The 14266-nt window shown below is 43.1% G+C and overlaps 1 protein-coding gene across 6 annotated transcripts in view; it reads left to right on the top strand.

Moving 5' to 3' along the window:
• MTR (5-methyltetrahydrofolate-homocysteine methyltransferase) overlaps positions 1–14266 on the top strand; it is a 129657-nt gene that overhangs the window by 58020 nt on the left and 57371 nt on the right. For all 6 annotated transcript variants that reach the window (XM_070364872.1, XM_070364871.1, XM_070364873.1 and 3 more), the window contains one exon: positions 11372–11551. In XM_070364872.1, coding sequence (XP_070220973.1) covers positions 11372–11551 — 180 coding nt within the window. The remainder of the gene's footprint in view (positions 1–11371; positions 11552–14266) is intronic.

Raw genomic sequence — 14266 nt, 5'->3', positions numbered from 1 at the left:
TATAAGTAGAAAGCTCTCTTAAATGGAAAACCACTGTTGCAACCAAATAAAGCAGAGGAATTCACACATACTGTTGTTCCAGTACATGATGGCTGTCTTTGCTTTATGCTTGTCATCTATACTGTGATGACAACCTCAAGGTCAAAGCAAGGTCAAGGCCAGGTATGACAGAACTGGCCTTGAGACTTCTAGATTAGAAGGCAAATAAGGAGCATCTCTGTTTTTTTGGTTGATGTTAGTAGTTTAAATCAACTTAAAAAAAAATGTTTTATAACTTTATTTATTTGTTCTAGGCTGTGCTGGATCTTCGTTGCTATGCACCAGCTTCCTAGTTGTGACCAGTGGGGGGTACTCTCTAGTTGCAGTGTGAGGGCCTCTTATTGCTGAGCTTTACTTGTTGCAGAGTACAGGCTCTAGGGCCTCTGGGCTTCAGCAGTTGTAACACAAAGGCTCAGTTGCCCTGTAGCATGTGGGGTCTTCCTGGACCAGGGATCAAACCAGTGTCCCCTACGTGGATTCTTAACCACTGCCAGGGAATTTCTTATGTGATAATATATAAATTATAGTAAGAATCTTCTGTGGGGAAAAATAACTATCACTACTCACTTTCTAGATTGAATTCTCCTTTTCTGATTGAAGTGATTATTTTTATATGACAATTTTTGATTATGTAAGGCTTCTTAGAAGTACAGTTAGCACATAATAGAATAGACTATATTATTTTTGCTTATACATGTGTATACTGATTATATGAAAAGATAATCAGTATTTTCATATAAAAGATTCATTATATTCAACACATTTTCCTATGTTAAAATGATTTTAAAATAATTTTATAATTTATAGAGAAATAAAACTCTATCAGGATATTGATTAAAATTAACTAATCCTAACCACCCTTATGGCAGAAAGTGAAGAGGAACTAAAAAGCCTCTCAATGAAAGTGAAAGAGGAGAGTGAAAAAGTTGGCTTAAAGCTCAACATTCAGAAAACGAAGATCATGGCATCTGGTCCCATCACTTCATGGGAAATAGATGGGGAAACAGTGGAAACAGTGTCAGACTTTATTTTGGGGGGCTCAAAATCACTGCAGATGGTGACTGCAGCCATGAAATTAAGATGCTTACTCCTTGGAAGGAAAGTTATGACCAACCTAGACAGCATATTCAAAAGCAGAGACATTATTTTGCCAACAAAGGTCTGTCTAGTCAAGGCTATGGTTTTTCCAGTGCTCATGTATGGATGTGAGAGTTGGACTGTGAAGAAAGCTGAGCGCAGAAGAATTGATGCTTTTGAACTGTGGTGTTGGAGAAGACTCTTGAGAGTCCCATGGACTGTGGGGAGATCCAACCAGTCCATTCTGAAGGAGATCAGTCCTGGTTGTTCTTTGGAAGGACTGATGCTAAAGCTGAAACTCCAGTACTTTGGCCACCTCATGTGACGAGTTGACTCATTGGAAAAGACTGATGCTGGGAGGGATTGGGGGCAGGAGGAGAAGGGGACGACAGAGGATGAGATGGCTGGATGGCATCACTGACTCGATGGACGTGGGTTTGGGTGAACTCCAGGAGTTGGTGATGGACAGGGAGGCCTGGCGTGCTGCAGTTCATGGGGTCACAAAGAGTCGGACACAACTGAGCGGCTGAACTGAACTGAACTGAATCTTGAAAACTGGAGAAGGACATGGCAGCCCACTCCAGTATTTTTGCCTGGAGAATTCCGTAGACAGGGGAACCTAGCAGGCTACAGTCCTTGGGGAAGCAGAGTCAGACATGACTGAAGTGACTTAGCACCGAATCTAGAAAATAATGAGGAATCTGTATCTGGGAGTCATTCAGGAACATGATATGTCTTTCCAGTTACTATTCAATCAAGTTTTATAGTTTTTCTTTAATAGGAAATCTCAAGAGCATTCCTATGTATTTGTGTTGTTTCCTTGTTGTGATTTTTGTTTATTTTTCCTTTCATAAATATTTTTCCTTTGGTATAATTTTTAGATTTTTATTTCATCAGCTTTTTAATTAAATTCAGATAAGTTGATACTGGTTTTGAGTTGAATATTCCAGTAGCGTGTGTACCCGTAGTTTTATTTTCCAGTAGGATGTGTACCAGTAGTTCTAGGAAACCAAAATCACCTTTACTTTTACTTTGCTGAAGGTAGTTGACCCCAGCCAAGGAGTTGATTCTCAATTTTTCTTCTCTGACACTCTTTGAGCTTTGTTAAAATCTGATGTATATTTTCACATTTCAAGAGACTCCTTTTTAGTGGCTATAGAGAGGTCACCCCTCTCTGGCGAAGATGACATGGTTGAGTATTTCTCTCCTTTAGCCTTTCTTTATAAGATGGATTGTATTTTAAATTCTTTGTAGGAAGGAGACTTGTCCAGTGCGCCTTCAGAGGTGAGAGTTTGTTGTAGGAATATGAGGAGCATAAGCCTCTGACCCACGTTTGGTCTTACCTCCGTGCCTGGGGTGTTCATCCTGTCCACCAGAAATAATAGCATGACATTCAGTTATACCTCCAATGCTGAGGGCCCCAGTTTCCCGGAATGCATTTGTTGTGAGAGAGATTTGAGTGGATTCATTTGCTCCTGTTGAGACATAGTGTTGCTTCATCCAGCCTGTAGTATTTGGCTTTGTGGAGTAGGATTTTCTAGCTAACAGCCTCTCTCTGTTGTTTCTAGAGAAAAGCCGTGAAGAGACATTGGCTCATGATAAAGACCATTCAGATGAGTCTGCTTTCTGATCTCCTCACCTGCTATGTCACTGGTGGTTCTTCTAAACCAGTAGTTCCCAAATGGGGTGATTTGGCCACCCCAGGAGACACTTGGCAATGTCTAGACAGATTTTTGTTTGTTGTCATGACTGGGTTGTTGGGAGGGGATGTCCTTCTGACATCTAGTGGGAGAGGGCAAGGATGCTGCTAAAAACCCTACAAAGCACAGAATTATCTGGTCCAAATTGCCAATAGTATCTTTTTGAATTGTGGTTTACTCTGGATATATGCCCAAGAGTGGGATTGTGAATCATGTTGTAGCTCTATTTTTAATTTTTTGAGGAACCTCCATACCATTTTCCACAGTGACTGCACCGGTTTATGTTCCCCTTTCTATTGCAGCATTTGTTATTGTAGACTTTTTGGCGATGACTATTCTGACTGATGTCAGTCAGTGGCTGACTTTATTTTTGGGGGCTCCAAAATCACTGCAAATGGTGACTGCAGCCATGAAATTAAAAAACGTTTACTCTTTGTAAGGAAAGTTATGACCAACCTAGACAGCATATTCAAAAGCAGAGACATTACTTTGCCAACAAAGGCCCGTCTAGTCAAGGCTATGATTTTTGAGTAGTCATGTATGGATGTGAGAGTTGGACTATAAAGAAAGTTGAGTGCCAAAGAATTGATGCTTTGAACTGTGGTGTTGGAGAAGACTCTTGAGAGTCCCTTGGACTGCAAGGAGATCCAACCAGTCCATCCTAAAGGAGATCAGTCCTTGGTGTTCATTGGAAGGACTGATGCTGAAGCTGAAACTCCAATACTTTGGCCACCTGATGTGAAGAGCTGACTCATTTGAAAAGACCCTGATGCTGGGAAGTATTGAGGGCAGGAGGAGAAGGGGACAACAGAGGATGAGATGGTTGGATGGCATCACCGACTCAATGGACATGGGTCTGGGTGGACTCTGGGAGTTGGTGATGGACAGGGAGGCCTGTGCTGTGGTTCATGGGTTCACAAAAAGTCGGACATGACTGAGCGACTGAACTGATTCTCATTGATGTGAGGTAATACCTCATCATAGGTATTTTGATTTGCAAATTTTGATTTCCGTTTCTCTTTGGCCATCTGTATGTCTTCTTTAGATCTTTTGTCCATTTTTGATTGTGAGTTACCCAGTTCTTAATCCGGGGCGACTTCTTTTCTGAAACTCATTTTTCTCTCTGATGTTATCTGGCTGATAGAGAAAGGACAAATAAGGTTTTCGTATTTAATCCTCTTCTATCTGCCAAGTGCTGGCTCTGGGCACTGAGAATATATAAAGGCCAGTAGAGGACCCAGCTCCTTTCAAGATTCAGTGTCTTTCAGAGGTTTTGGTGAAAGTGGAAGAAAGACTTGATGAAGCAGGGAAAATCTAGGACAGTAGGATTCCAGAAAGATCTGAAAAGCAGGGAGAGAGTTCATTTTTAGGGCTTGGAGCACTACCTGGGAAGCCCTGTTAAAAGGAAGGCAAAACTAGATAGGTTATTGCTGGGGTCCAGCCCCGGCTGATCCAGGGTATTCGAAGGAGAGACGGCTTAGGCGACCTATTCAAATGTTAATTAGAGATATAAAGAGTAATAGAATGAGGATAGCTCAGTAGGAAAATTCAGTGGAGAAAAGAGGCTGAGTAGCTTGGTTTACGCGGAAAATCAATATAACCCGTGACACCAGGTTAGCTCTGACCACGAAGGCCGCAGGCGCCCTCTCGAAGAGCGGAAGGTGCCCCACCTTAGACACCTTCTCGAGTGGGTCTTAGAAGCCCAGGCAAATAAATGGTCGCAGAGGATATCCGCGCTCCAGATGGAGACTCAGCTGGAAGTTAAGGAGTAAAATGACATGGGGAGACCAAGCGTTGGTGAGCAAGGCCCGTAGCTTTATTTTTAACAGGGGCTTATATACCCTAAGTTACACATAGAGGATAATAGGGGATGCAAAGTCAGCAGTCTCTGATCCTTATCAAAAACCAGGGTTTCATTCCTGCAAGTTTATCGTATACAAATGGTTTAGGTGATTTACATCTTCTGGCCAGAAGGCCTATTAACATTTTATGACTCTTGACAGGGACTTATCAACAAAGACTTTTTTTCTCTAAGAGTAATTATTTTAAGATTTGGCACCATCTTCCAAAGATAAAATTGCATTTCTATAGGGCGGATGTGTAATGGGTTTACAACAAAGGAAAGCATTTATTACCTTAAGGGTCTAAAGTTCTAACACCAAGGCCACTACTTATTTTTTCTACATACCAACTATTAATTAATACACATTCAAGGATACAATACAGGGGATGTGAAAACTTGGCAACAAGCATTGGCTCATCAATGAAATCCTTTACTGTTTATTCTGACAGTTTCTAACTCTCTGAGAGGCTCTAAGCTTCCTGTGCCTCTCGAGACTGGGAGACTGTAAACAATCGTATGCATAGCTGTAGGAGTCCGGGTAAACTTGTCAGGCTATCTGAGGGGTTTGGATTTAAACACTCCTAGTTGCCCAGGCACTTTATTAATTGGAGCTGTAAGTTAACTCTTTGTCAGTGAGAGCGAGATGGTGGTGGGGGACAGCCCCCAGTAAAGTCAGAGGTGAGAGCACAAAGCAACAAAGTAGGCAGACTCTGGTTTTTTGGGGGAAGATGCTCGAGAATATCCGGGGGGACTCCTGAGGCTCGATCCCGCCTTTGCGTATGCCGAGCCTCCTTCCTCATGACCTTTGTCAGGAGTGGAATGTCTCTCGCCGGCTCCTGGCAGGTTATAGGTCTTATCTAGATAGGTTGTAGGTCTTACCTAATATTTGGGGGTATTTGTTTTAAATACATCTCTAGATAGTAGGTCAGTCTTCTTTTGTTCTTCCTGGGAGCTGTCTCTTTCTACTGTATCTGCTTCCTAGCTTTCCCTTTGAAGGTACTAAAGCAGACCCATCCTCTGCTCTTTCCAGGGATTGATATGTGTACTAAGAATTTCCTTCTCTGGAGAAGGAAATGGCAACCCACTTCAGTAGTCTTCCCTGGGAAATCCCAGGGACAGAGGAGCCTGGTGGGCTACAGTCCCTGGGGTCACAAAAAAGCTGGACACAACTGAGCACACACACACAGGGCCAACAGCATTGCATTTTGTCAGTGTCATGTCACTGGGCAGTCAGGTTGGCTCTGCTGCTGCCTGGTCACCAGCCTGTCTCTGGCTGGCCTGATTCATCGGCTGTGAAGTTCTCAATAGTATTTGAAAACAGTGCCTTAGAAAAAGCAACTTATGAACCTTCTCCCTGCAATTTTGTCTACACCAATCCCTTGCGTGGCAGATTGCCTCTTCATAGTTGGCTCCAAGGTCAAATCTAAGCAATCAGAAATTCTCAGCTAATGGAGAAACTTCCCTTTATTCAACTTCCCTTTTTTCTGGGCAGCCTCCATTGTTACCCCTCCCCTAACACACACACCCTGCCCCCAAATCCCACTTGTGGAGATTTATTCTTTCTCCATTGTGCTTCCCCAGGGCCCCTCCTGGCTGTCCTTCCGTCCATGGCACTGAGCACCTGTGCCCACTCCACTTCCTTCTCCCACCCTTGGCCATGGACTCCAAGCCAAACTCATTTTCACATCCCCCAACCCAGGAGCAACTATGCTGTTCCTGGCCAAGTTATGACCATCAGATGAACTTGAGAAACAAAACGCTGATGGGAAAATGCAGTCCTCTTTTCCTCACCAGGTTGCCTCTCAATGTTGACTTCAAGTCTGAAATCCTGTCCATTTCCCCGTTAATCCCAAGTTCCTAGCATCCACATTCTGCCTCAAGTGTGAGTTCTGCCAGGGGCACAGCCTCCATTCTTTCAGGTGAGGAGTGAACCGGGAGACGTTCCAAGGCGACCTCGCATCTCCCAGCTCAGTGCTGTCCCCTGAGCTTCATCCCCTGCCTCCATTTCTACCCTCAGGCTGCTGCTTCTCCCTGGGCTCTGGGTGTCCTCACCCTTGCCTTCAGCTCATGTTCACACGTTAACTACAGTAGAGAAGCCACTCCAAGGATTTCTAAACAAAGTCTATGTCCTCAGTGATTTTGTAAAGCCCAGATGTCTCTTGTCATGTTGTTTTTCCCTTCGAAAATTCCCTTTCTCAGCCTTTTTCTTTCTGACTTGTCAGTGCCTGTCTGATGGTGGCATGTGCGTCTCTTCCACCACTTCCATTTTGAACTCTGGCAGCAGAATGGCCCCTGCTGTATTCCCTGTCCCATGTTAAGCTGGTTCAGTCATTTGAAACCTTTAAGCTGCCTCTTAAGTTGGTCCATTCTTTCTCTGCTTCTTGTTAGCTTGCATTTTCACAGTATCTGGGTGTCTTTGATCCTTTTTTTTGCCCTTCTCATAGTATCAGCCTTGATAAATAAAAAAAATTATTTTACATTCATCTTATTTCTCCTTAAGTGTCTGATAATCATGCTGTGGCTGAGCAGTGGATTTATTAACGAAGCCTCTACCTACTGATGGCTATCTAGCTTTCCTACAGCTTAAGTAGATACACCTAGTAGATAAACCTAGTAAATTGTAAAATTAGAGAGAAGATATTTATTCCTCCCTCTTGGCCCTTGCTGCTGCTGCTGCTAAGTCGCTTTAGTCGTGTCCGACTCTGTGTGACCCATAGACAGAAGCCCACCAGGCTCCCCCATCCCTGGGATTCTCCAGGCAAGAATACTGGAGTGGGTTGCCATTTCCTTCTCCAATGCGTGAAAGTGAAAAGTGAAAGTGAAGTTGCTCAGTCGTGTCTGACTCTTAGCGACCCCATGGACTGCAGCTACCAGGCTCCGCCGTCCATGGGATTTTCTAGGCAAGAGTACTGGAGTGGGGTGCCATTGCCTTCTCCACCTTGGCCCTTAGGTTTGCAGTATTGTCACTGGGGTTTCTTCTAACTCAGCCTAAGAAGGTGCATCTCACTCATCAGTGGTTCTCACCTGGGCTGTACATTAGGATCACTAAGAGGCTCTTTAAATACTGTTACTTAGGTCTCATTTCAGGGTTCTGATTTAACTGGTCTTGAGTGAGGTTCAGGAACAGGTATTAGTATTAGAAAACAGAAATCCCTTTGGGTTACTCAAATGTGCCAGCAGAGTTGAGAGCCTTCTGGATCTGTAAAATCCTCAAGCCTTGAGGCTTATTAGCATGTTTGTGTCACCACCCTGGCTGAAGAACAGGACAGAGGGAATCTTGGAGAATCTAGCTTGATATGCTTATGGCAAAGGCCTGTCCTTTGAAACTGCATTCTGAGATTTGCTTGTTTATTCAACAGATGGTAGTTGCTTTCTTTTAATGTGGCAAGTAGTGTACTAGGTGTTGGGAGAACAATTTGAAAAGACCTCATTCTTATGGAGCTGATGGTTGCTTGGGTTCTGACCTAGTGATAGATTCATGACTCAGATGAAAGAAATGACCAGGACCTACCAACCCAACTTCCCTTGTGGCTCAGCTGGTAAAGAATTCACCTGCAATGCAGGAGACCTGGGTTCAATCTCTGAGTTGGGAAGATCCCCTGGAGAAGGGAAAGGCTACCCACTCCAGTATTCTGGCCTGGAGAATTCCATGGACTGTATAGTCAGTGGAGTCACAAAGATTTGGACACGACTGAGCGACTTTCACTTCACTTCACCAACCCAACTAGGTTACTATGAAATAGTAACAGCACTGGTAGCCCCAAACCCCTGTTCCTATTCAGTTAATGAGTTTAGCTGGGCCATTAACCTAGAACCTAGACCTGTGTTTGGCCCTCTGGTGAACGGATAACTGAAGTTGAAGATGAAAAGGCAGCCCTAGGTGACCTGCTCTTGACCACTTTCTTCTGGGCTCACATGTTGATTTTAACCTTAACTTTATCACTAATTGAAGGGAGAAGTAAGAAGTTAAGAAAGATGAGAGTCTCCCACCTTCCCTAAAGCCTGGAGCAGTGGGGCTACAGAGCCCCATCCTTGTGGTCTGTTCCCTAGAACCTGTGATCTGCTAAGTCACATCCCCAGCAGGAGGTGAATTCTAACCTGAGCAGCCACAGGAACAGGGAGAGATTAGAGACCAACGAGACCAGTTGTGAAAGAACACCAAGGTAGGCGAGCAGTCAGAAGCCTAGATCTGAGTGAGTTTTTTTGTGTTCCTCTCACCATGCTTTTCCTGTCAAGAAGCAGTCGTCTTCTGATTTCATGGTGGCAGTCACTGTCTGCAGTGTTTTTGGAGCCCAAGAAGAGGAAATCTGTCACTGCTTCCACCTTTTCCCCTTCTATTTGCCATGTAGTAATGGGACTGGTTGCCGTGATCTTAGTTTTCTTTAATATTTAGTCTTAAGCCGACTCTTTCACTCTCCTCCTTCACCCTCATCAAAAGGCTCTTTATTTCCTCTTCCCTTTGTGCCATTAGAGTGGTATCATCTGCATGTCTGAGGTTGTTGATGTTTCTCCTGTCTATCTTGATTCCAGCTTGTAACTTGTCCAGCCCAGCATTTCTCATGAAGTGCTCAGCTTATAGGGTAAACAAACAGGGTGACAGTAGACAGCCCTGTCATAGTCCTTTCTCGATCTTGAGCCCATCAGTTGTTCCATACAGGGACAAACCTAGACAGTGTCTTGAAAAGCAGAGACATTGCTCTGCCAACAAAGGCCCGTATAGTTAAGGCTATGGTCTTCCCAGTGGTCGCATACGGTTGTGAGTGCTGGACCGTAAAGAAGGCAGAACAGCAAAGAATTGATGCCTTCGAACTGTGGTGCTGGAGAAGACTCCTTCCTGAAAGTCCCTTGGACAGCAAGGAGATCAAACCAGTCAATCTTAAGGGAGATCAACTCTGAATATTCACCGGAAAGACTGATACTGAAGAGCCAGTATTTTGGTCATCTGATGCAAACAGACGATTCTTTGGAAAAGTCCCTGATGCTGGGAAAGATTGAGGGCAGAAGGAGAAGAGGGCGTCAGAGAATAAGATGGTTGGATGGCATCACTGATACAATGAACATGAACTTGGGCAAACTCCAGGAGATGGTGAGGGACAGGGAGGCCTGGTGTGCTGCAGTCCATGGGGTTGCAAAGAGTCAGACATGAATGAGTGACTGAACACCACCACCACCACCATGCCTTTCTCTGGAGGATGGGGCCTCACTAAATGTCCTTGAACTGCATAGAGTATCCTCACCCCTCCTCCCGGTGGGCCCCTGGAGAGCTCCCCTTAGAGGTGAAGATGTGTGTGATCAGGAACTGCTTCTCGACCGCTCTTAGCACTCACATCCAGTCAAGGGTATCCTGCCTCCAAGTAGTTAGCTTGGAAGACTCAACACTTCATTCAGTGGTGTTGGCCATTTTTCAAAAACATTTTGCATATTTACTCAGAATTGTATGTTACTTATTTTTTCGGAATTCTGTAGTGATAGCAAGTATTCATTTTTTCTTTAGAGCAAATTTGTTTTTTCTGCAACCAGAAATCATTCAGCATGTAATTCACTGAATAAGCCTTGCATTGAGATTGTAAATTTGACCTGAAGACAGTTTCCCTGACAAAGTTCAGAAATGCTCTGAGTCAGAGGTACATTCATTCATTCAACAGAAATATTGAGCACATCCTCTGGCAGGCACTGCTCTCGGCTCTGGGGGTACAGCAAGACTGATTCTAGTCCAATTAATCATATCTAAAGAAACAAGTAAAAAACAATAAACAACATGCCAGATAAACATATTGGGTTGACTAAAAAGTTCGTTCAGGTTTTTCTGTAACATGGAAAATAATTTCTAGGAGGAGAGATGCTATGAAGAGGGGTGGAGGAGGCAGAAGGCGGTGGTGGAACTGGTTTAGAGATCGTGATTAAGGAAGGCTTCTCTGAAAAGGGGACATTTGTGCAGAGGCCTGAGTGCTGCCATGTCACAGTGTGTTCCAGGCAGTGGCAGCCATGGATAGAAATAGATAGTGGCCACTTCCCACACTGGCCCTGAGGGAAGACAAGCTTGGTGGGTCTCAGGAACATCAAAGGAGTGGTGTGGGGAGAGTGGAGTAGATGAGGGGGGAGATGTTTTCATCAGCACAGCAGCTACACTGCTTCTGTAAAAATAAAACCTTAAATTTGGAGGTGCGGGACCTGATTCTGAGGGAGGTAGGAAGCATCAGTGGGTTGGGCTTTGCTGGAGTCAGTGCTTGGCTTCCTAGGGTCACTGTTTGGAAATATATTATATTAGCTAATGCTGTGATGGGTGGGGTTGGAGGTGGGTAATAAATGCACATCTTTGAATCTGTGTAGACTTACTATAGGAAGGGCCAAGAAAGCCTGGGTGAGTGCAGGCAGGTCCAGAGAGGAGGGGCACTAATTTTGTCATTTATTTGAATTCTTATCACTTGTGTCTTTTTAAGAAACCTATATATTAATATACCATATGTGTGTGTGTGAGATTTGATTTTTACAGAAGCATTATAGCTGTTGTGTGGATGAAAACATAAAGGGACTTTAAACCAATTCCTCCTCTGAGATAATTTGATAAATGTTTAAAGGCTGTTTGGCATTTGGATTTCTATGGAATCCAAGCATTGGTACCTAAGTGCTTTCGACAAGTGAATGGTCCTTCCGTTTTCATAGAGAACACCTCATTTTTCTATTTCAAATTACATTTTTACTCCTTCCCCAGGCAACAGAAACAGATACCAAAATCAGAGTGTGCACCCGGGCCTACCATCTCCTTTTGAAAAAACTGGGCTTCAATCCAAATGACATCATCTTTGACCCTAATATCCTCACCATTGGTACTGGGATGGAAGAACATAACTTGTATGCTGTTAATTTTATCAATGCAACAAAAGTCATTAAAGTAAGTATGAACATTTTTCTCCTTTCTATCCAAGACATTGCTTAGATTTATCATATGGCTTCAGTGAATAGCTTGAGCTCACATATATATATTTATTGGCAAGGAATATTGACATTCTTATTCTTGTAGCAAATTGGCTTTCTGAAATTTAGGAGCTTTTTAAATTTTTTTCTATGTTATTTTATATTGTGATGTAAAACACACACACACTGGGGGATATATAAAAGATACAGAGTTTGATAAATGATTATGAGGCATATAGTAGCTTCCACCTGGGACCTGAAACAGGAAATGGAAAGTGCCCCATGTCTCTTCCTTTCTGATTACACCTCATTCTGAGTTTTATGGTACTGCTTGCTACTCTTCTATATGATTTTAACACTTCTATATACACAGTCAATCTGAATTATCCTGGGTTTTTTATTTGCAAATTTACCTACTCACTAAAATTTATTTGTGGGCTTCCCTGATGGCTCAGTGGTAAAGAATCTGCCTGCCAATGCAGGAGACACAGGTTTGATCACTGGTCCAGAAAAAGTTCCCACATGCTGGTGAGCAGCAAAGCCTGTGCACCACAGCTATTGATCCTATGGTCTGGAGCCCGGGAGCTACAACTACTAAGCCCATGTACTGCAACTCCTGAAGCCCGTGCACCCTAGAGCCCATGCTCAGCAACAAGATAAGCCACCACGATGAGAAGCTCATGCATTGCAATGAAGAGTAGCCTCCACTCACAGCAACTAGAGAAAGCCCAAGCAGCAACAGATACCCAGCACAGCCAGAAATTTAATAAATAAAATTATTAAAAAAGAGAAAATTATTTGTGACTCCAAAATCAATACTAACTGTTCTTCTGCAGTCATTCACGGGCACGCACATGTGCAGAGTGGTGAAAACTCTTGAGTGCCTGACCGCTGTGATCCGGATGAGTTAACAGAGGCAACGCCCTGCATCCCTGGGTTCAGTCCTCATTCTGTAAACAAGCACCCTTTTCATGGCCTGTTTAGTGCCACATTTTTCACGTTTTTGAGCTTTTTTAAAATTTTGCTGATTGATTTCTGTATTTGGATAGCCCCTGCGTACTATGGTGAAGTGCTGCCCTGTGTTCCTGTGTGCACAAAGGCTGTGATGTGCTTCATGGAGAAAATGTTTGTTAGATGGACTTTGTTTAGACATGAATTGTCATGCTGTGGGCTGTGAGCGCACAACATTAGGGAATCAACAGTATATATTAAACAAGATAGCTGTAAATGGACACATAGGAAACAGGGTTATATGTTGATCAGTGATGACAGTTTTGCGACCAGAGTTTCACAGACCTAACCCTGCACTTCCTGTGAGAGCAGTGGTTTTCAGCATGCCCCAGTTCAGTGTTTGCAGTGACTCATGAAACATAAGTACCACAAATAGCAAGAATTCACTGTAGAAATAGTATAGTTAGTTTTGCATATTTTTGAACTTCATGTTAATATAAACAGACTCTTAAGATTCTTATGCCTTTTTCCTCCACCTGTGTTGTAGTTGTGCTTTGTTCAATTTTACTAATGTATAATATTCCATCATTTACCTTTTCCATAATTAACTGTTCTGTAGTTGACATACGCTTGGTTTGTTTCCAGTTTGGGTAAGTTATGAACAAAACTGTGTGTATACATCTCTTGTATGTATCTCTTCGTGAGGTTCCCTATAGCATATACCCAGAAGCGGAAGGGTTGGGTCCAGTGGTAGATAAAGGCAGCTCTCTCTCCCAAGATGCTTGAACTAGTCTGTACCCTATCTAACAGGAAGTAAGAGTTCCTGTTTTACATGCACGCTAATGCTTCATATGTCATAAGGTGTGGTGGGGACCTCAGTTTCCTTTTGTCCTTTTAAAATTAGTCAGGTTTATAGTGAACTAGGGAGATTGTTCCTTTAGGCTATAGAAGCCTTCTAGTAGCTCGTGAATAACCAACTTCTCTGTTTGTCCTCTCTGGTTTTCCTTCTCTTATCTGTCAGTGTTTCTTTCTTTTTCTGTTATTTATCCAACAGATGTGTGTGTGTGTGTATATATATATACACACACGCATATATATTTAGCTGGACCATGCGGGATCTTAGTTCTCCAACCAGGGATTGAACCCCTGCCTCCTGCAGTGAAAGCTCAGAGTTTTAACCACTGGACCGCCAGGGAAATCCCTATTCAGCAAATACTTTATGTCACACTCACCATGTATTGTAGCCATATCATGGTCACTGTAGAAGTACACAGAGATAAAGCAGAAGTTTTTCTTTTCCCTTAGGGAGATTATAGTAGGAAAAACAATGAAGCATTGCTTTCGTGTCTCCCTGATATCCAAGTTGTAGTCTGTGTCTAGGTACAAGAAGTTCTTTTTTTTTTTCATCAAATTGCTACGTTTATTTTATTTATTTGTTTTTTTTTAGTCTGCCTTCCTATTTTATTTTTTTTTAATTTTATTTTTAAACTTTACAAATTGTATTAGTTTTGCCAAATATCAAAATTAATCCGCCACAGGTATACATGTGTTCCCCATCCTGAACCCTCCTCCCTCCCCACACCATCCCTCTGCGTCGTCCCAGTGCACCAGCCCCAAGCATCCAGCATCGTGCATCGAACCTGGACTGGCAACTCGTTTCCTACATGATATTTTACATGTTTCATTGCCATTCTCCCAAATCTTCCCACCCTCTCCCTCTCCCACAGAGTCCATAAGACTG

This window comes from Bos mutus, chromosome 28 (genome assembly GCF_027580195.1).
Source record: "Bos mutus isolate GX-2022 chromosome 28, NWIPB_WYAK_1.1, whole genome shotgun sequence".
NCBI classification, from domain to species: domain Eukaryota; kingdom Metazoa; phylum Chordata; class Mammalia; order Artiodactyla; family Bovidae; genus Bos; species Bos mutus.
The sequence above is the reverse complement of the archived record's forward strand: the minus strand, read 5'-3'. Positions and strand labels throughout refer to the sequence as shown.